At 36.5% G+C, this 20,219-nt stretch overlaps 2 protein-coding genes across 2 annotated transcripts; both read left to right on the top strand.

Annotated features, from left to right (window-relative positions):
- The first annotated feature begins 430 nt into the window (after positions 1-430).
- Positions 431-13,799, top strand: LOC130733809 (autophagy protein 5). Its single transcript, XM_057586080.1, has 8 exons — positions 431-682; positions 1,112-1,236; positions 1,565-1,631; positions 2,198-2,287; positions 8,554-8,641; positions 10,532-10,672; positions 12,600-12,731; positions 13,334-13,799. Exons 1-8 carry the CDS (start codon positions 581-583, stop codon positions 13,636-13,638), a joined length of 1,050 nt encoding a protein of 349 aa, XP_057442063.1. The 5' UTR covers positions 431-580; the 3' UTR covers positions 13,639-13,799.
- A 911-nt stretch (positions 13,800-14,710) lies between these two features.
- Positions 14,711-16,864, top strand: LOC130731634 (glutathione S-transferase U19-like). Its single transcript, XM_057583909.1, has 2 exons — positions 14,711-15,098; positions 16,297-16,864. Exons 1-2 carry the CDS (start codon positions 14,778-14,780, stop codon positions 16,645-16,647), a joined length of 672 nt encoding a protein of 223 aa, XP_057439892.1. The 5' UTR covers positions 14,711-14,777; the 3' UTR covers positions 16,648-16,864.
- The last annotated feature ends 3,355 nt before the right edge of the window (positions 16,865-20,219 follow it).

Consider the following 20,219-nt stretch of genomic DNA (forward strand, 5'->3'; position numbering starts at 1 on the left):
AAGAACTTATCGCCCTGATCTTGCTTGCCCCGTCTAAAACTTATCCTTTAAGAGCAATGCTTGTGGCCTTCACCTCATATCACTAATCCACCAAAATTCGCACGACTATCTCAGACCTCAACAATTCTTAAAACCAGTCACACTCATAGGACGATGACTCTTCTTCCTCTGCATTGTCATCGTTCTTCTATGAGACCTTGACTTTGCACATGAGAAACACATGTGAGTCACCGTAAGCAAAATCTAACGATAACAAATGAGTTGTGTAAATGATTGGGTCCCACATTGTTAAACCAGATAAAACGCATAATAAGTATAGTGAGTCATCATCTTATCAATTATGCAAATTAAACTTAACCACATTGAGAGAATATATATATATTGTTTAGATTGGAATCTAAAAGGCATGAGAGAAATAATAAATGATTAAATAAAAAACAAAAAACACCATAGCAAATAAGAAGAAGAACAAGCAAGGTAAGCAAGAGATTCTACAAGGGTAGGAGAAGTCTCATCATTCATCAACGACTGCACAGTAACACAGAAAGAGAGAGTTGAGTGTGGCGATCTTGAAGAAGAGATGAGCGAAGCGCAAAAGTATGTGTGGGAAGGAGCCATCCCTCTCCAGATTCACCTCCATGAATCTGAAGTCACCACTCTCCCTCCTCCTCCACCCGCTCTCGTAATCTCTCACTTACCCACTTCTTCATTTTCTTTCCATGACTTGTTTACCGCTTCAAGTTTAAATTTTTACATGGTTTAAATCATGGGTTTTTTATAAAAACCTCAAAGTTTTTGCCTTTTTGGTAAATAAGTGCCACCTGCTATTGATATCCTGCATTTTTTCTATGTTATTGATTGTGGGTAACAAACCATTTTCATATGTACATTAGATGTAACTAGGAATCTATGATCATTTTAGTGAATAGGTGTTGCTTCTATGATACTATAATCATTTTGGTGAAAGGTGTTGCAATAGGTGTTGCTTCTGTGATTCTATGATCATTTTAGTGAATAGGTGTTGCATTAAGTGGAACTTGAATTGGACTTTTCCATGACATGGTTTAGCTATATTGTTAGTTGTTAGTTGAGAATTTCTTTGTGGTTTCAGGTCTTAGCCCCTCGGATAGGGTACTTGCCATTGTTGATTTCTCTGTTGAAGCCTCACTTCAGCAGTACACTTCCCCCTGGACAAGACACCATTTGGTTTGAGTACAAAGGGCTTCCTCTCAAGTGGTATTGTAGAATTTTTTTACTATTTGCTATCTTGTGTTTCTGTTTGATTGGTGTAGAGACTGGCAGGTATAGGATTAGAGATATAAGAATGAGTAGTAACCTTTCAACAATGTTAGTAGGAATTTACCCTGAAACCTCTCCCTTCATTGATTTCTAGGGCATTTTATGGTTGTTAAGCTACCTTCTCATCGTTCTTCAATTGTTACATTGCGTTGCACGAACTACATATTTTCTCAACAAGAAACTCGTCAGAAGCAGCAACAATATCCCTTTTAGAAAATTAGAATTTTTAACCTGAACATTTTTCTTTTCATCATGACTCATACAGGTACATACCAACTGGTGTTCTTTTCGATCTTTTATGTGTGGAGCCAGAAAGGCCATGGAATCTAACAGTAAGAATTATCCAATTTTATTTTGATATCCTCTTGCTTAATTTGTTTGTGCATCTTATTGGTGTTTCAAAGTGAAGTCTTCATTGAAATTTGGGGTGAAAGAAAGCTATCTGTTAAAAATTCATCTTGTTTTTACCGTTTCTTTTTCATATGTTTTCTCTGAATTGGCTCATTTAGATATCAAATGCATGGAATCGGTTAATTACATGTTTAAGTAACATAAAGCTTTTGTTCCCTGATGTGAATATCTGATGAATATAGCTCTATATCCTACGGAGGCTTCAGTTTGAATTTCTTCCCTCTTCCTCTCTAATTACCTTATAATGTGATTTTCTGATTAAAATATTTGCATAGCTATTAAGAAGAAAATGCTTGAATTGAACTGATTTTTTTTGGGGTGGAGGGGGAGAGGAAACCAAATTAAGAAGTAGGAAAAATTAAACATTTTGGTTGAAATTCCAAAGGACACAAACATGAAGTTTAGATTGATTTACACATAGGCCCTTATGGAAATCATCTTTTCTCATGCACAGTAATATTCATTCTCTGTACCGTCTGACTTGTAGGTTCACTTTAGAGGATATCCAAGTAACTTGTTGCTTCCATGTGAAGGTGAAGACAGTGTTAAGTGGAGCTTTATTAACTCACTGAAAGAGGTCAGTTGTGTGATTTCTTCTTTATGTTTATGTGTGTTTATGATGGTACTTGTTTGATTAATAATATGATACCTCATTCTTGTTCAAATTCCCAAAGAAGATTCCTATGCACAATGCTTTTAATAGTGCGTGCTTATATGAATCTTTAAACTGATCTTATTTGAGTTCTTTACACGGGTTATTGGTTTAGGATAGTAGGAAATTATGATTCCAATGGCTAGGATTATGGTTTCAGATGGATAATTGTAGTGGAACTTGGTTGATAGAAGGTATATTGACTATTGAGGGTATGCTAAGGCAATGGTGATTTGCTAGAAAAGAATGATGCTCATGGTTCAAGTCAGTGGATGTTTTGCTGCTGTAAATTGTACTTAAGTAAGAAAAGTTGGATTGATGGATTTTAGTTTACTGAATATTCTAGGCTCTAGCAAAAACCTATTAGTGCTTCAGAATAAGGGGCTCTATTGCAGACTCTGATTTTTCTCCAAATCTCCCATATTTTGGTACTCCTCTGATATTGTTCGTACTTCTCGAGATACATGTTGAAAACTGTAAATGAGAAAACTGATTAACATTGATTTGTAAAAGCTACAGATTCAAGAGATTACATCAGTATTTATAGAAGAGCACTTAGCTTGTTGATCAAGCTAACAATCCTAACTGATTCTGTTATGACAGCTGTTATGACAGCTCAGCATAACTAACTATGACAGCTAACACTAACTAACCCTATAACTGACTGCATACACAGTCAGCAAGCTAACTAACAGTAGCTTCTCTTACACGTTACATAGTGCACTCTAATAGACCCCCTCAAACTCAAGGTGGTGAGGAAAGGATTTTCTCAGCCACATGGAGTTTGGAACGAAGAAGCTCAAACCGGGTTGGAGAAAGAGCCTTGGTAAAAATATCTGCAAGCTGGTCTTCAGAAGGAATATGGTGAACAAAGAGAGAGCCATTCAGCACCTTTTCCCTGACAAAAAAGATATCAAGCTCCATATGCTTTGTTCTGGTGTGCAGAACAGGGTTGTGTGTTAAAGCAACAGCCCCCATGTTGTCACAGAAAACTCTAGGAGGAGAAAAGAGGACCTTGAGCTCTTGCAACAAAGATTGTATCCAAAGTAACTCAGCAGAAGTATTGGCAAGGCTCCTGTATTCAGCCTCAGTACTGGACCTAGCAACTAAGGTTTGCTTTTTGGAACTCCAAGACACCAAGTTAGGACCAAAAAACACACAAGATCCTGAGGTGGACCTTCTGTCATCAGGGTCAGAACCCCAATCAGCATCACAAAATGCAACAAGAGGAACTGTAGAGAACAAGGAACAAGGCTTGAGGTGAAGACCATGATGAATAGTACCCTTAAGGTACCTTAAAATACGTTTGACAGCCTTCCAATGATCTTCTAAGGGCTGGCTAAGAAACTGACAAACTTTATTCACAGCAAAACTGATTTCTGGCCTTGTAAGAGTAGCATACTGCAGGGCACCAACAATGGACCTGTACAAGGTTGGATTTGCAAAATAATCAGACCCATACTTGCTCAACTTGGCACCACCAATCATAGGAGTAGAAATACCCTTTGCTTCCCCCATTTCAGCTCTTTCAAGTAAATCATGTATGTACTTGGTTTGAGTCAAAAGCAAGGACCTATCTTTCAAGTGATGAACCTGAACTCCAAGAAAATAATCAAGCTGACCCAGTTGCTTCAGAGAAAATTCAGAGTCAAGATTCTGCACTACTTGCTATACCAAAGGCAGAGAATTGCCAGTAATGATGATATCATCCACATAAACAAGAATGTAGATGACTGAACCTTTTATGTAAAAAGTAAACAAGGATGGATTCTCTTTAATTCTAAATACCCATTTGCATCCAATAGGCTTCCTATCCTTAGGAAGAGGGACCAAAGTCCAGGTACCATTAGCCATCAAAGCATCATATTCTGCCTGCATTGCAGTTTGCCATTTGGGATCCTTAAGAGCCTGTTTGGTAGTTGTTGGTTCTGCCTGAGTAAGAAGCAAGGTGGGGAACAATCTAGGCATGACAATGCCAGACTTGGCCCTTGTCTGCATAGGGTGAACATTCCCAACTGGTTGAGGAACAGAACCAGCAGAAGAAGATGTAGATGACTGATGTCCTTGGGCTGCTGAACCAGAAGAAGCTGAGGGCAAGGGAGAATGCATGGGCTGCTGCTGGACAGAAGAAACACTGTCTTCATTGTGCTCAGGAGAAGGTGCAGAAATAGCAGCAGCAGTATTAGGTTGCTGAATGTGTGCAGCAGCAGGTATGAGAGGAATAACAGAAGACAATCCTTGTCCAGAAGTTGCACTCTCATTAGGATTAAACAGTGCATGATAGGGGTATGTAAACTCATCAAAAATGACATCCATGGAGATGTATATCTTGCCTTCATTGTCCATGCACTTGTAACCCTGATGTGTAGAAGAGTATCCAATAAACACACAAAGCTTGGATCTCAAAGACAACTTGGAGTGAGTATAAGGTCTGAGATGTGGATAACAAGCACAGCCAAAGACCTTGAGAAGCTTATAATCAGGTTGCACCTTGAAGAGCTTAAAGTAAGGACTAACATTGCCCAAAACTGAGGTAGGCAATCTGTTGATGAGAAACACAGCTGCAAGGAAAGCATGATCCCAAAACTGATATGGCAATTGAGCATGGGCCAACAATGAGAGACCTGTTTCAATTATATGGCGATGCTTGCGCTCTACACTACCATTTTGATGATGTGTGTAGGGACAAGTAAGCCTATGAACAATCCCTAACTTAGTGAAATAGGGTGTTAAAGGCTTAAATTCTGTTCCATTATCAGTTTGAACTGATTTAAGTTTTAAACTGAATTTTAACTCAACCATGGCTTGAAACTGAAGGAAAACAGAACATGTATCTGACTTCTTCTTAATGGGAAAAATCCAAGTAAAGCGAGAATAGGCATCAACATAAGTAAGAAAGTATGAAAATCCACAAGAGGACTCAATGGAAGCTGGTCCCCATAAATCAGCAAACACAAGTTCCAAAGGAGAATTATAAACAGTACTAGAAGAATGAGACGGTAGTCTATGTGATTTAGAGAGACAACAAGCTGAACAAACTGTAAATTTTGCTTTATTAGGTACTGGAATATTACAACTATTGAGAGCTGAATGCAAAGCCTCATGATGAGGATGTCCTAGTCTAGAGTGCCATAAACCATAAGAGGTTGGGCATACAATAGGAGAACTAGGAATTGAAGACTCAGTACTAGGCCTAGAAACATCAGAACTAGGTAAAACAGCAGATAAAGCAGAAACTGGAGCAGAAACAACTTCTGGAGACAAAGGAGCAGAAACTGGAACTGAGGACTCCTTAGAGAGTGAAGGAGTGTGCATGCCTTCAAAGGTGTACAGACCATCTGGACCAACAGTACCTTGAAGGAGAATCCTAGAGGTGGCCTGACATTTCACAACACAAAAGGAAGAGTGAAATTCAAAATACACATTGTTGTCTTTAGCAAACTTGCTTACACTGACAAGATTTTTGGTTATATTTGGAACTAAAAGAAGGTTTTTAAGAGTAAGAGTGGTTCTAGTGTGATATGAAGAAGGAAAGGAAGCAGAACCTATAGAGAGAATTGGCAAACCTTGTCCATTCCCCATAAGAATGTGATCATTACCAGTAAGGGAAACACTGTCTGAAATCACTGAAGCATCATTGGTAACATGATGTGTAGCACCAGAATCAGGAAACCAGGTGCTTAAGTTTGCTGAAGCAGAGGAAGATCCCACAGTTGAAGGTGGTCCAGTGAGCATAGCTTGTGGAGGTCTTGCTACTGAGTTTCCAGGCCTTGGACCACTACCTGAAAATTGAGAGTAAGGTGCATTGTTCCACTGTGAACCAGCAAAGGGATGAAAACCAAACTGCTGTGAAGAGTGCCCCATGCCAAGTCCAGGACCAGAGAAAAAACCAGGAAAGGATGCACCATTGCTAAATTGCTGGCCAAACTGTGTAGGACTTCCAAATTGTGAAGGACCACAGTAAGGAGAAAAACCAAACTGAGGCATCATAGGGAAATTAGGAAAATTCATGCCAAAACCAGAGTTCATGCCAAACATGCCAGGAGACGAGGAAGAAGAAGATCCACGATGGTAGCATATACTGGCATCATGACCATATTTAGAGCAAATCTGACATTGTACCTTCCCTCTTCCGCGACCACCGCCACGTCCATCGTAGCCGCGACGAGAAGAGTTACGACCACCGCCACGTCCATCGTAACCGCCACGACCACGCGAGTCAGTGTAGCCACCGCGATCGCCACCACGATCATCATAGGAACGTTCCTCGTAAGAGGAATCAACTGAACTGGAAGCGTAATTCACTTCCGACGCTGCAGGCGATGGTGTCGACGGTGGAGCAGGTGTCGCCGGTGGTGGCGACACCTGAGATAGCAGCGCTGACGGTGGATTCGCGTTGAGCTGTCGCGAACGAGCGCGATCCAAACGCGCTTCATGCGCAATGATCATCACTTCGATTTGCGAGATCGGACTTGGCAAATCGCGATTGTACACGATCGTCTGAAGATGACTATAGTCATCAGGTAGGCCATCGAAAAGCGCTTCCAGATGCTCGCGATAAGAAACCGGATCACCAATGGTGATCAACGCATTAACAATTGACTTGATGCGTTTGAGATAATCAGAACAAGTTTTCGATCCCTTGGAAATTGAACGAAGCTCAGATCTGAGTTGTGTGGATTGCGCAAACGAGTGTGCTTTGAAGAAATCAAGCACTGCTTCCCAAACCTGCCATGACTGAGAGCAATTCACCACTGTAGGAAGCACAGTTGGTGAAAGAGAAGAAAGAAGCCACGTGAAAAGCGCTGAATCCTTGCTGCTCCCAAAGTTGATATGCAGGATTTTCGACTGCATTCACACGATCTTCTTCACTGAGAAATCGTGGTGGAACATCAGGATGATCAAGAAAACTCTGCAATCGGTGAGTTCTCACGATCCCTTCCACATGCTGCTTCCACGAGAGAAAATTTGTATCATCAAGCTTCAAGGTAAGCTTGTGAACCAGAGCAGAAGAACTCAACGATGGTTGAACCATTGGAACTGAAATCTCAGGAACTTCACCAGCCATGGTGATGAAGAAGAAGAAGAGAAAAAAGAGTGAGAGATCTCAAGGATCACACCACGCTCTTGATACCATGTTGAAAACTGTAAATGAGAAAACTGATTAACATTGATTTGTAAAAGCTACAGATTCAAGAGATTACATCAGTATTTATAGAAGAGCACTTAGCTTGTTGATCAAGCTAACAAACCTAACTGATTCTGTTATGACAGCTGTTATGACAGCTCAGCATAACTAACTATGACAGCTAACACTAACTAACCCTATAACTGACTGCATACACAGTCAGCAAGCTAACTAACAGTAGCTTCTCTTACACGTTACATAGTGTACTCTAATAATACATCTATTGATAAAAGTAATATTCTGAGGGATATCTTTGAAACTCGATTGTCAGTTCATCACCTTCATATGCTTCGTCTAAAGTGTTTTCTTCCTTCTGCTATGTACTTTTAATCAACTCTCTTGAATAAGATAATTGCTTATAACAGACCCAAATGATTTTTGGAAAGTTTATTTGCTAGTCTAAAATTATGACTCCTTGCCAAAGCCTACACGCCTCTCAAGTCTCAACTAGCCAACTCTCGGAAATTCTGTAAAGAATAAAATCCTAAATCCATATCATACAAATTTGTCATTGGAATATTTGATTCTCTAAACATGTTTACAGTTTTAAATGTAACTCTGGTTCTCATAAATTAGCATAGTATAATAAATTAATAATGGATTCAGATACATTTGTTGTAGCTGGTAAATCTTCGTGTCTGATAGATAGCCTTTAATTTTTCTTTTCACTTCTGAAGTATGGTTTAGCTCGGGTATTATGAGACTAGGTAATCCCATAGTGCGACTGAGAAACCCCCCAAAGACTGCGACTGCGAGTATTGAACAACCTTTTTGTGAAATGCTGTAGTGGGTGTAGCGTTTTTCTGAATACATCAATACACTATACACTGTTATTTCTCCAAGGGTGTTTTGTTTTTGTATTAAAAAATATGTATAGGTTTGTATGCCCTATATTTTTCAGATTTTTTTCTTGATAAAAACTGTGATGTTATGCTGATGGCAATATATGAGAGGTGCTAAACTTATTTTCACGACCATAACTGAATTTTGAACTTTACTGCAGGCTGCCTATGTAATAAATGGTAATTGCAAGAATGTCATGAACATGTCTCAACCTGATCAGGTTGAGCTCTGGGGCTCTGTTTTAAATGGTATGGCTGCTAGTTGTTTGATATTAAAGCTGATAGTTAGAAAATATTTTATTTTGTTTTCCTGTGAGATTCCCTTTTATGATTTCAAATTTTACAAGTAAATAGAACCCTCATCCAGACAGTCAAGGAAGAGATATGATTTTTACTTGATTCTCAATTTAGGGTGAACCTAGAGGAGTAGGACCTGAGTCAGTTTCTTCTAGTGATATTGAATTGATGGGAATCTCTAACTGAATTGGTTAGAAGGAAGGGAGGGAAAATAACAAAATCAAAGAGGGTTAGGTTTCTAGGTTATGCCATATTGTATGGAGTAGGGGATGGGGCCAGAATTCTTTAGTTCCTGGAATTGAGATAGATCTTCATCTTTGATTTTCATTGAAACCATATCTCTAGGATCTAATGCCCACTTCAATTTAGACTATGAGACACGAGAGAATATCATTACAATTTTTCAATTCCTTACCTGGGTTATGAATAGTGCGCTTTTGGGATGGTATCACAGCCAGCACCTGCTAAACAAACTGCATCCCAGCTTGTTTTGGTGTTTTGACTATTTTCTTGCCAAGTCTAGGCTCTACATGTACTCGGCTTGGTTGATTCTTTGCCCATGCCCTCAAATTCCCTTTCAGTTTTTAAACAAGTCTTCTGAGTAGAAGTGGGGACTGTACTCTTTCTCTACCTCTGTTAAGTTGCTCATGGTCCTTTTTTCCGTGTCACTCTGTTCTACCTGCTCACTCTCAGTTCTGCCTTCGGGTTCAGTTTTAAAATTCCACCTTTAGCCATATATGTAAACATATTTACTTATCAGTTATCACACTTGTCTCATATGCACACCGTTTCCGCACAAAAATAATTATTACTTTGGAATAAAATAAATAATTTTATATTATAAAATACTAATTTTTTTATTCTATTTAATTTAATAAAATTATAGAAACTTAAATCAGTAAAAATTAATATTATATTTTTAAGATGATAAATAACTTGAGTAAAATTAAAATATTTATAATAATTTTAATATTAATATCATATATGTATTAATGTGAAAATAAAGTAATGTTAAATATAAAAAATTATACAAGTATGTCTTTTTATGTCATTTTACAACTTCAGCTTGTTCAACAACTAGTTTTACCATACACTTTTGTTCCAATTATGTAATTTTTCAGCTTTCAGCTAGTTTATCAGCTTTCAGCTAGCTTTTCAGCTTTCAACTAGCTTATCAGCTAGACGTGCCAAACATAGCCTATTCCTTGACGTTTTTTTGTTATTGACTTTTTTGTTAAGCTTAGGGATCATGTCTTTTGATTATGATGTGTGAATGTCTTTTTTTGGTCATTTATACATGTGTTGTATAAATTATTTGACCTGTATCTATAGTCTTGAATATTGCAGCCATTCCACTCCTGGTTTTGGAGTTAGTTGGCTGCACTTGACTGCTGTGTGGGATTTATAACTTCCTGTTTGTTCTCATTTAATACAGCTATTTTCTAAAGCGAAGTGACTGCATTGGCCATTTAGTTACTGACCCTAAGATGATGCTTAAAGTCAGTAACTCATGTACATCTGCTGGTATTTCTGATTAATAGGCCCTCCTAATTAATAATTATTATGGTTGGGAGTCAATATCATGTTAGCAAAGGTGTTCATAAATTTATAGTATGGAGTTTGTTCCTCAAGAGACAACGCTGTTAGCATGCACATCCAAGCACAAGTTGCACCATATATAATCAATCACAAATTTGAATAAATACCATTAAACCATAAGGCTGTCAAAATATATTCAACACCAAAAAAACACAAGGGCTATATCTGCCATTTGTAATTTATGACAAATTTGTTTGTTGCTTCTGTTATCTAGGACTTCTGCTAACACTTTTTGCATAGCAGGTAACTTGGAATCTTATCGACGGGTGTCATCTAAGCTTAAGCTTGGAACTTTTGAAGATAAACATACAGAAAACATCAATTCAGTCTTGCCTAAGTCTGAAAGTACTGGGGATACTGATGCTGCTGGACAAGTGAAGAGTGGTGAGCAATATATACTAGTTTCTTAGCCAATTGCTTGCTTTTTTCTTTCTTTATTTCTTTTATGGGCTGTTTCATGTCCTCCCCTCCTTTTTGATGATATTATCTTCTTTTATCCGAAAGTATAATTATATAAGTTCAAAGTTTTTACCACAGAAGAGGAGCCTCTTTCCACCGTAAGGATCTCCCAAACATTTACAAGCACATTAAACTGATTCCGAGTGACTTGTGGGCTCTGAGCAAGCCCTTTGTAACAAGGATATTTGTTCAATGTGTTTGTTTGTATGTAGGCTGAGACATTACGGAAGCTATTTGTTTTAGTTGATTTTTTTTTTCTTTGTTCATTTTTTTTTCCTGTTTGTGACTTTGTGTTTATAACTGTAGTTCTGTATAATTTAGCTTGGTGATGACTAGCTTGTGTTCAATTTAGCTTAACAATAACTATTAAGTATTAACAATGTTATGTCAAAAACGAGTAGAAGAGAAAGTAGAAAATGATATTCTGAAAAGTAAAACTGAATTGTGTATTTTCATCGATTTAATTTACAGGAAATGGCTCTCTTATATAAGAGCAGAAACTTGTGATGGAAGCTAACTATTCTGTTACTAACTAACTGCTTAACAGAACAACTAACAGAATTGCAACTGTCAACGAATGAACAACTGTTAACAGGAGGATAACTGTGCACAGCTGGCTTACAGCTGGAAAGCCAGCTAGCACAACTAACTATGACAGATACAAGCTAACAACCGAACCTACACATATTCACTAACATGTTTATACAATTTATATTGTATGACATATTATGTGTCAGTACTGGATGAAATGGTACTAACACATTGTTAAGGGAAAGCCATGCGCTCATTTCATATATATTAAAAAATGGTGATTTAGTCATTTCACATTTGTTCTAAAGCTTCTTAAACTAGGTTTGCTGAGAAGTGAGAACCATAGAATAATAGTTTGATTTGTGCGCGAGCAAACATTTTTAGTGAATCAGTGTTCATGCTCTCCTGTAATAAAATACTAAAGATTTTCGACAACTGCACTTAAGTCTGTACATAATAGATATAGTATTTAATACCGATATAAGTTTAGCTTTTTTCCCACCATACTTTTGTATGTCCAGTTTCTTGCTTTCCTGATGGGGGCAGGTTCCTTCTAGACGAGCTCATTTTGAAATCTGAAACTTCTTCTATTTCTATGATAATTTGGCTGGACAAAGTCAAAGTGAATGAAAAGAAAATGAGAAAAGCAAAGATAAAGGGTATATTGCTAAATAAGCTTCCCGTGGAATATAATTTACATTTATGTAACTATAGGTTGGTGTTTTGAGGTTGGATTGATTTTATGGCATTTTGCAGATTTTTTTTTTTTGGGTTTGACAATGACTCTGACTAGTGATGCTGAAGGATGCTGGGTAATTCAATTTTACTTTTAGAAGGGGTTATAGAAGGAATCATTAAGTTCCTAGGATCTTAAACAGTTAGACTATCATCTGGTTTTTAGATGTATTTGACTTGAAAATCATGAAATGTTGACCTTTAGATAAATGCATCTTGGCTTGTTCATTTTTTTGCCTGTACCACTCTTTGTATTGTCTGTAAGTTGTTCTATTATGGCATGTGAAGGGCTTTTGATCTGTTAGAACTTGGACTTAAAACCTGCCTTGTTCGTAGATGTTAAATGCTTCTCGTCTGTGGGGGTTTTCTCTTCTTTTACCCTTTTCCTTCCTTCTCAGCATTCACTGCCCAAACTTGGTGATTTATAGATGGTTCAAATGCATTTCTCATCATAAAAATGTTTTCCCTTTCTCACATATAACAATGATTTGGGCATACTTCTGAGTTATGACCTTGGTGATATAAATTTGTATCATGTAGGCACTTTTTCCCTTATTTTTTGTTGTTAACATCACTCTTTTGTTAGGTCGGATACCTGTTCGTTTATACGTATGGACTGTCAATGAGGAGTTTGATGATTTTGAAGATGCTCCTCAAGTTGATGATTGGGACAAAGTCTCGTATATCAATCGACCTGTTGAGATTCACAATGAAGATGGTAAGTCATGGCTTGTCAAAACCTTTAAATTTATTATCTTCCTTGTTTGACTTATGTTTTTCTTTCATGGGAATTTGCATAAGGTAAAAGCAGCAGTCATCCATATTTTCTTCCCCCACTTAAAGCTCTCAATTCTCATTTTCTATCTGAATATTTGGGCTGTTCATGAGGAATAAGTAATATGAAACAATTTTAATGGTTTAAAAAGCCAGAAATTTCGGTGGAATTTGATAAAACTTCAAGGATTTTGCAGGATGTGTATGAAGTGACCGTTTTTTTTTTTAAAATGTGAATTTGATGTTTTGGTTGGAAAGTTTGCAACATTAAAAAATTGAGGAATTTAATTTGCCTACATAATTAACAGGGGAGAAAAATCACGCATTTACGCATTGACAATAGTAAAAAGGATTGAAAACACTTTTAAACCTATCACATCACTTAATGCTTTTGATAAATGATGTGGGAGTTTAAATAAATTTACACTTGATGCACATCTAGTAGTTATGCATCGGTTGCAATGCCACTCCTATGTTTGCAGTATTTATATTATCTTTGCTTTCCTACAATGGAACTGATATGTTCATTAAATCTGTTTCATGCAGGTAAATTCTTTAGCTTAAATGATGCGGTTAGAAGACTATTGCCTGAGTTTTTTCAGGGAAGTTCCTTTGATAGTGAAGGAGACACAAACATCAACCGAACTACAGAAGAGGGAGAAAATTCAGGTAATCCTGGGTCATCTTTCCACGCACATGAGATTGCAGAAATCAAGCTTGTTCGCATTCAAGGGATAGAACCAATTTTGGAGATACCTTTTTCTTGGGTGGTTAACAACTTAATGAACCCTGAGTATTTTCTTCACATGTGTGTTTGCTTGAAAGTTTCAGAAGCTAGTGCTGTGCAATAGGGATAAATTTGATTATGTTGGCCTTATATTTTCTGGCAAATTCCAAGATGCAATTCTTTTGTATATAAATGTACAGAACGGTTCACATTGTATTCATTTCATGATTCGTTTTCCACTTTACACTGCAAAGTCTAATATATGTTAACAGATGTTCTTTTTTCTTTTAGAATCTTATGAGGGTGATCTGTATAAAATTTTGGTTTGTGTAAATAAGCCAAAAATGTTTTTATTTTTCAAGCAGCATTCATCATCATCCTTTGACCAAGTGGTATAAAGTTTGATCTTTGTTGCTTGGATTAATATACATTACATTCAAAATCATTTACAGTCACAATCTCAGACAACGTTTGTGATTTTTTTCCTACAAATTATGCAAATAAGAAATGCATGCACTGACTATCTCTCAAATATCATAAAATCACTTACTTCAGATGCTAAGTTTCAATTTGGTTTAGGGGAAAACTAGTTTCACAGTTTCTGGATTCAGGTACACACAAGGGGACCGCTGAGAAGATAGAGAGTAATGGATTTAGAATTGAGTGGTAATAATATAGCATATTACCCTATCAAGAATTATTTTTGAGGCTGCAAAAATTTAACTGACAAAAAATAAGGTAAATCTGGTGCTCTAAAAGCTCTGGCAATGAATTCCACAGCTCGAACCTATGACCATAAAGTTGGATGACAATGCGACTCCCCACTAAAATTTTAACTGACTTAAACCAGATACTTGTACATATTTTTAACCAAATTGTATTTCATTCAAAGAATGGACAAAAAGTTGTAGGTTGAGAAAAAAATCGTTTGGATTCATCGTCATGAATAATCACAAATAGATGACAGCCTACCCTTTGGCCGGCCATTTGATAATTTATATTCTCTTCCCCATCCCATGCCAAACTATAAGGCTTTAAAACCAGAACACAGAAATTGGCATTTAGCCACTAACAAGATTGTAGTAACATTGTGAAGGATGACACCACAAAAATAAAAGACACCTAGTAGGCTGCTTCGTAGTTTCCAAGAGTTCATCTAAACTAAACTCTCTCCTATAAATTCCAACTTGTCTCACATTTTCCAATCATCACAGAAAGAATAACAAGCAAAACAAGGTTAGACACCACACAACTAAGGTTAACATGTCAAAGGGTGACAAGGTTGTTATTTTGGACTTCTGGGCTAGCCCTTTTTGTGCTAGAGTAAAAATTGCTTTGGAAGAGAAAGATGTTCCCTATGTGAGCAATGAAGAGGACTTGTTTGGAGGTAAGAGTGAGCTTCTGCTGAAGTCAAATCCAATTCATCAGAAAGTTCCTGTGCTTTTGCACAATGACAAACCTGTCACTGAGTCTGCTATAATTGTTAGCTACATTGATGAGGTTTGGCCTTCCAACTCACTGCTTCCGACCTGTGCATATGCTCGCGCACAAGACAGATTCTGGGCTGACTTCATTGACAAGAAGGTAGGTTCTCATTCTTATAGCATGTTTCAATCAGCTTATTTTTCATAGGCTAAAAAGCATTTTTGGCCCCTGATGTTTCAAGTTTGTGCAAATTTTGCTCCTATCTATTTTTGTCGATGTTTCTACCCCTCATGTTTTCAAACAGTGCACCGTCTACCCCTCTGTCAGGGGTAGACGGTGACAGAAGGGTAGACGGTGCACTGTTTGAAAACATGAGGGGTACACGATGCACTGTTTGAAAACATGAGGGGTAGAAACATCGACAAAAATAGAGTAGGGGCAGAATTTACACAAACTTGAAACATCAGGGGCCAAAAGTGCTTTTTAGCCTTTTTCATAAAAAATGATTATGGTACACAGAATTCACTCACTAAAGTTTTTCCCCATAATTGATCTTGACTTTAAAATCAATTATACATGAATTTCCAAACATGCACTTATTGTCTAAAAGCTACCTTAAATATCAAAAAAATCTTATATCTTAGAACAGAACACTATTTATTCAACTCTTAGAAGCTTTGTGACCCCTTGCACTATTTTGCGTTGATGTCTTGGAAGTTTTAAAATTTATGCTCAATATCTTTGGTTAACTTAGTGAATTTGATTATTTGAAGTCTTAAAGTACACTCAGATGTTTAAGTGCTATTAATAACAGTAAGAAATTTAAAACATCCCCAGATGTACTCATTTGTTATTTAATATTGGTCACACTAAATTAAATAAAATTGATTTCCTTCCATAGTTGATTATGACAAGTTTTGTATAGAACTGTCATCCATAGTTATTTTTTATTACAAGAGATTGGAATGCCACATGTTAGGCACATGCTTGCCCCTTACATATAAACCAAAAAGTAATCATAGACTTGCATTTGGATGAACAATTTAATCACCGGTGGCAATTAGTGTTTAACTGTTTATTGTATAAACGCTTATTCGTTCATAACTTAATTTGAGAAGTTCATTGAAATATGCTTAAAATAGATTGTAAGAGGTTTAAACACTTATTCATAAGCTAATGTGTGCAACTTATGATATTTAGTTGAAAACACATTATAGGTATGTCATAAGTTATTTATATAAGTTCTCCCAAGATCTTGTATATAAGCGCTTATGCTTTAAGATAAAATGAAATGAACTCTCATGATATTTGATTTATGCATGCATGTATGATTTTGGATGGTTGCTTTGTATGGAAGGTATTTGATGGGGGCAGGAGCATCTGGGCAAGCAATGGAGAAGAGAGAGAAGTAGCCGTAAAGGACTTCCTTGAAGTTCTAAAGCATCTGGAGGAAGCTCTTGGAGATAAAGAATACTTCAGTGGTACTGGTGATGACTTTGGTTATGTGGACATCATAGCCATTCCTCATTCAGCATGGTTTTTGGCATATGAGAAGCTTGGGGACTTCAAAGTTGAAGATCATTCCCCAAAAATCTCAGCTTGGATTAAGAGGTGCTTGGAAAAGGAATCTGTCAAAAATGTTCTTCCAGACCCAGAAAAGGTTTACCAGTTTGTCCTTCATTTCAGGAAGATGTCAGGACTTGATTAGTGAATGAGATTCAATTAAGCATGGCCTGATATGTTTCATTTGCAGTGAATGGAGTTTGTTTCTTGTTTTGTTTTCCCTTTGTATTAGAACTTGATGGTTTGGATTTTCAGTACTCACCAGGGGGCTTATTAGAAGAATAAAGGAAATAATGAAATAAGAATCACCTCTGGGTTGTTATTGCTTTTCATCAATTGTAATGGGTATGATTACAAATCAACCATCTCCTAGCATTTTAATTCCATAAAATAGAAAGTGCACCATGAGAACAAAAGGTAATTGAAAGCTCAAAAACACCTAAAAAAAAACCAGCCACAAGTTATACTCAATTCATTATTGCTTTTCATCAATTGTAATGGGTATGATTACAAATCAACAATCTTCTATCATTTGAATTCCATACAAAAATGTTCCCTTTTCTCTTAAAATTAAGAGCATGTTTATTGGAAGGTTGTTGCAAAATCACTTATCACCGGAAAACGAGATATAGACATTAACACTTGTGCAAGTGTTTGATAGAGTTTATACTTATTCACAACTTATATTTAATTTACAAAATTTCTCAAATGAAAATTAACTTGTGAATAAGCTATTATATAACAAACGCTTATTATTATCAGGGCTTACTGCTAAGTGCTTGGGTTGCTTAGCGAAACACACCCTATATAAAGCGGATGATATCGGTCAAGTGATCTTAGTTGGAGATGAGATTGCATGGGTTTGTAGATTGAATGAGATTTAAGCTGGGGAAATGGTTGAATACTTCAATTTACCCGCGGTGCATGTGAAAGAAATAGCGTGAATCTTAAGAATGAGAATGTCGGTTTATATTCAATTCATTATTCTAAGTTCTAAATAAAACATGTGCATTGATTTAGGTTTGTTAATTTTTCAACTAGTTTTTTTTTTTTTACATCAGAAACATAAATTACACATTCCAAATATTGATTCCTGGACCTGCCACCCAACTCATATATATGTTCCATAGCTCTTATCTTCGGAGACTTTCAACTAGTTCTGAACAAATGATATATAGCACTTTTCAAATATTAATTAATGGTTTTAATCAAACATTTAATTAACCTTTAATCATTTGAAAGGGGAAAGTTCCTGCTTTCCAAAATATTACTTTGTACAGATATTTGCATAATGCAAGACAAACTATGGAGAAAAATATTAAGTGTTTAATTTGTTGGATGTTTGTAGTGTTTGTATGTCCAACTATCATTACTATAAATATTAGTACGTACTACATGTCATTATTGATTTAATATTTGAAACAGATTACTCCCTCCGTTCCTTATTATAAGGTCATTTTTTAGTGTTTTTCTTGTTCCTAAATATAAGTTCATTTACAATATTAATGGAGCATTAATTATTTTTTCCCAAAACTATCCACATGTTTAATATGAAAGAGACAATGAGATTTTGAAATAATAACTTGGAGAGAGAAATTTATAAAAAATTAAAGAAGGGTAATCTAGGAAAGTGAATAAATTCTTTTACAAATTTATTGCTAGTAACTACTTTTCTTAATCGGGTAAATGGTCACTTTGGTCCTCAAAAGTGTTAACCGACTTCACATTCATCCCTGAATGAATTTTATTCACCTCACAGTCCCCCAAAGTGTCAAACGTCCGTCACTTTAGTCCTTGACGTTAAAAAACACAAACGGACGTTAACAGAAGGTTGAGTTGGAACGTTGGGAAAGTTTGAAATACTTCAATTTAGTCCTTGATTTGAATTTTTCCCCAAATTTAATTAATAAAAAAAATAAAAACCACAAACCAAGTAACAATGATGAATCTCCATCTTCTTTATCATAAAATAATGAAACCTCAAAAAATCCCAGAACTTCTCAGACTTAAAATAAACTAAAAACATCTTCAAAGGTAAATCTCCATCCAAAATTAAAACACCCAGAACTCAAACACCAAATTGACGAAAAAAAAGTAAAGAAACATATGTAAATCGTAAATCTCATAGCTTTTCAAGGGTTCTAATGCATTTCTTCTTCAAATATTTTTTCGTTAAAGCTTGTGATGAAAAACAAGAAATATCTTGTCTTCTAATCACAAATACACAATCGATAGAATCCATGCTGACAAACGCCAACAGATCAAAGTTGTACTTTTGTTTTATGGTGCAGGGGTTGCAAATATGAGGTGCAAAAACATTTTAACCTTCAAATTTCTAATATTAATTTGATTGGGGTTCAATTAAACTTCTGGTTTTGGCTCTTCCTCTTCTTCTTCTTCTCCTTTCAGATCCATCAAGAGAGCCAATAGTTCGAAGGTTGTGGGTTTGGGGTTTCACCATTGTAGGTGGAGCTCGAAGGTTTTGGGTCTTCCATTGGGTCCTTCTATGCAAACCACAAATTGGGTTATGCTGCAGGCAGATCAAGATGGGAGATTTATGCACAACCAAGCTAGAACTGTTCATCACCGTAACCCTGGTTCATCCACCACCATCAAGCCACAACCAGAATCACAGTACATAGCGAAATATCTCAAAACTCCAACCTAATTCACAGTAGAGAGTTAGAAATCCCAAACGCCCAACCCACCCCCATCATAAACCTCGAATTTATTGAGCTATTGTGCTTCTCGTTTGAGTCATCACCGCAACCACGCTGTGAAACCCAGACCCCTCGTCGCAACAACAACAATCAACAACAGAGAAAAAGAGAACCCTGCACATTCGTTTCTCTGTCAAGGTGGAGGCTTTGGGGCTTGGATTTCATTCTCTCTTGGTGGATGGGTCAAAGTTCTTATCTTTATGCATGGCTTTGGTGCGATTTTGTGTCGACAAAGAAGAGGAAGGGCATGCAGAGATCTAGGGGTTATATGGTTTCAGATGTGAAATGAAACTTTGTGTTAGAGTGTTTCTATGTGTGAGTATTTGTTTTCTCTTTTTTTAAGGTGTTGAAGATGTTTTTGGTTTATTTTAAGTGTGAGAGGTTTTGAGATTTTCTGAGGTTTCATTATTTCATGATAAAGGAGATGAAGATTCATCATTGTTGCTGGGTTTGTGGTTTTTATTTTTTTTTTATTAATTAAATTTGGGGAAAAATTCAGATCAAGGACTAAATTGAAACATTTCAAACTTCCCAACGTTCAAATTCAACCTTCTGTTAACGTCCGTTTGTGTATTTTAACGTCAAGGACTAAAGTGAGGGACGTTTGACACTTTGGGGGACCGCGAGGTGAATAAAATTCATTCAGAGACGAATGTGAAGTCGGTTGACACTTTTGAGGACCAAAATGACCATTTACCCAAAATAGACTTATAAATAAGAACGGAGCATCAAAAATCCTGCTAATTATATTGACACAAATTAACACACAATAACGGAGCAACGTTTAAACATGTATAACAAATGTGAAAGGATCGTTATGAAATGCCGCCATAGTTGGTTTGTTACTGTTTCCTCACGTCACTTTCACACCCTTCTTTCGAATAATCCCAAGTGAAAGAAAGATGCAATTATTCCTGTTGACACGTGGATGAGACCAGAATCCAAGAAAAGAACAACATGGATGCAGAAAAGAAAAGACACACATAAATAATTAACA

The sequence above is a fragment of the Lotus japonicus genome, chromosome 1, assembly GCF_012489685.1.
Source record: "Lotus japonicus ecotype B-129 chromosome 1, LjGifu_v1.2".
In the NCBI taxonomy this organism is placed as follows: Eukaryota; Viridiplantae; Streptophyta; class Magnoliopsida; order Fabales; family Fabaceae; genus Lotus; species Lotus japonicus.

What these genes read in the sequence shown, in the direction of transcription:
- LOC130733809 (XM_057586080.1), top strand. Translation starts at nt 581, where the DNA reads ATGAGCGAAGCGCAAAAGTATGTGTGGGAAGGAGCCATCCCTCTCCAG. An exon ending in AAAGGGCTTCCTCTCAAGTG is followed by an intron (nt 1,237 to 1,564) that starts GTATTGTAGAAT and finishes TGACTCATACAG; the next exon opens with GTACATACCAACTGGTGTTC. An exon ending in TTATTAACTCACTGAAAGAG is followed by an intron (nt 2,288 to 8,553) that starts GTCAGTTGTGTG and finishes ACTTTACTGCAG; the next exon opens with GCTGCCTATGTAATAAATGG.
- LOC130731634 (XM_057583909.1), top strand. Translation starts at nt 14,778, where the DNA reads ATGTCAAAGGGTGACAAGGTTGTTATTTTGGACTTCTGGGCTAGCCCT. An exon ending in CTGACTTCATTGACAAGAAG is followed by an intron (nt 15,099 to 16,296) that starts GTAGGTTCTCAT and finishes TTTGTATGGAAG; the next exon opens with GTATTTGATGGGGGCAGGAG.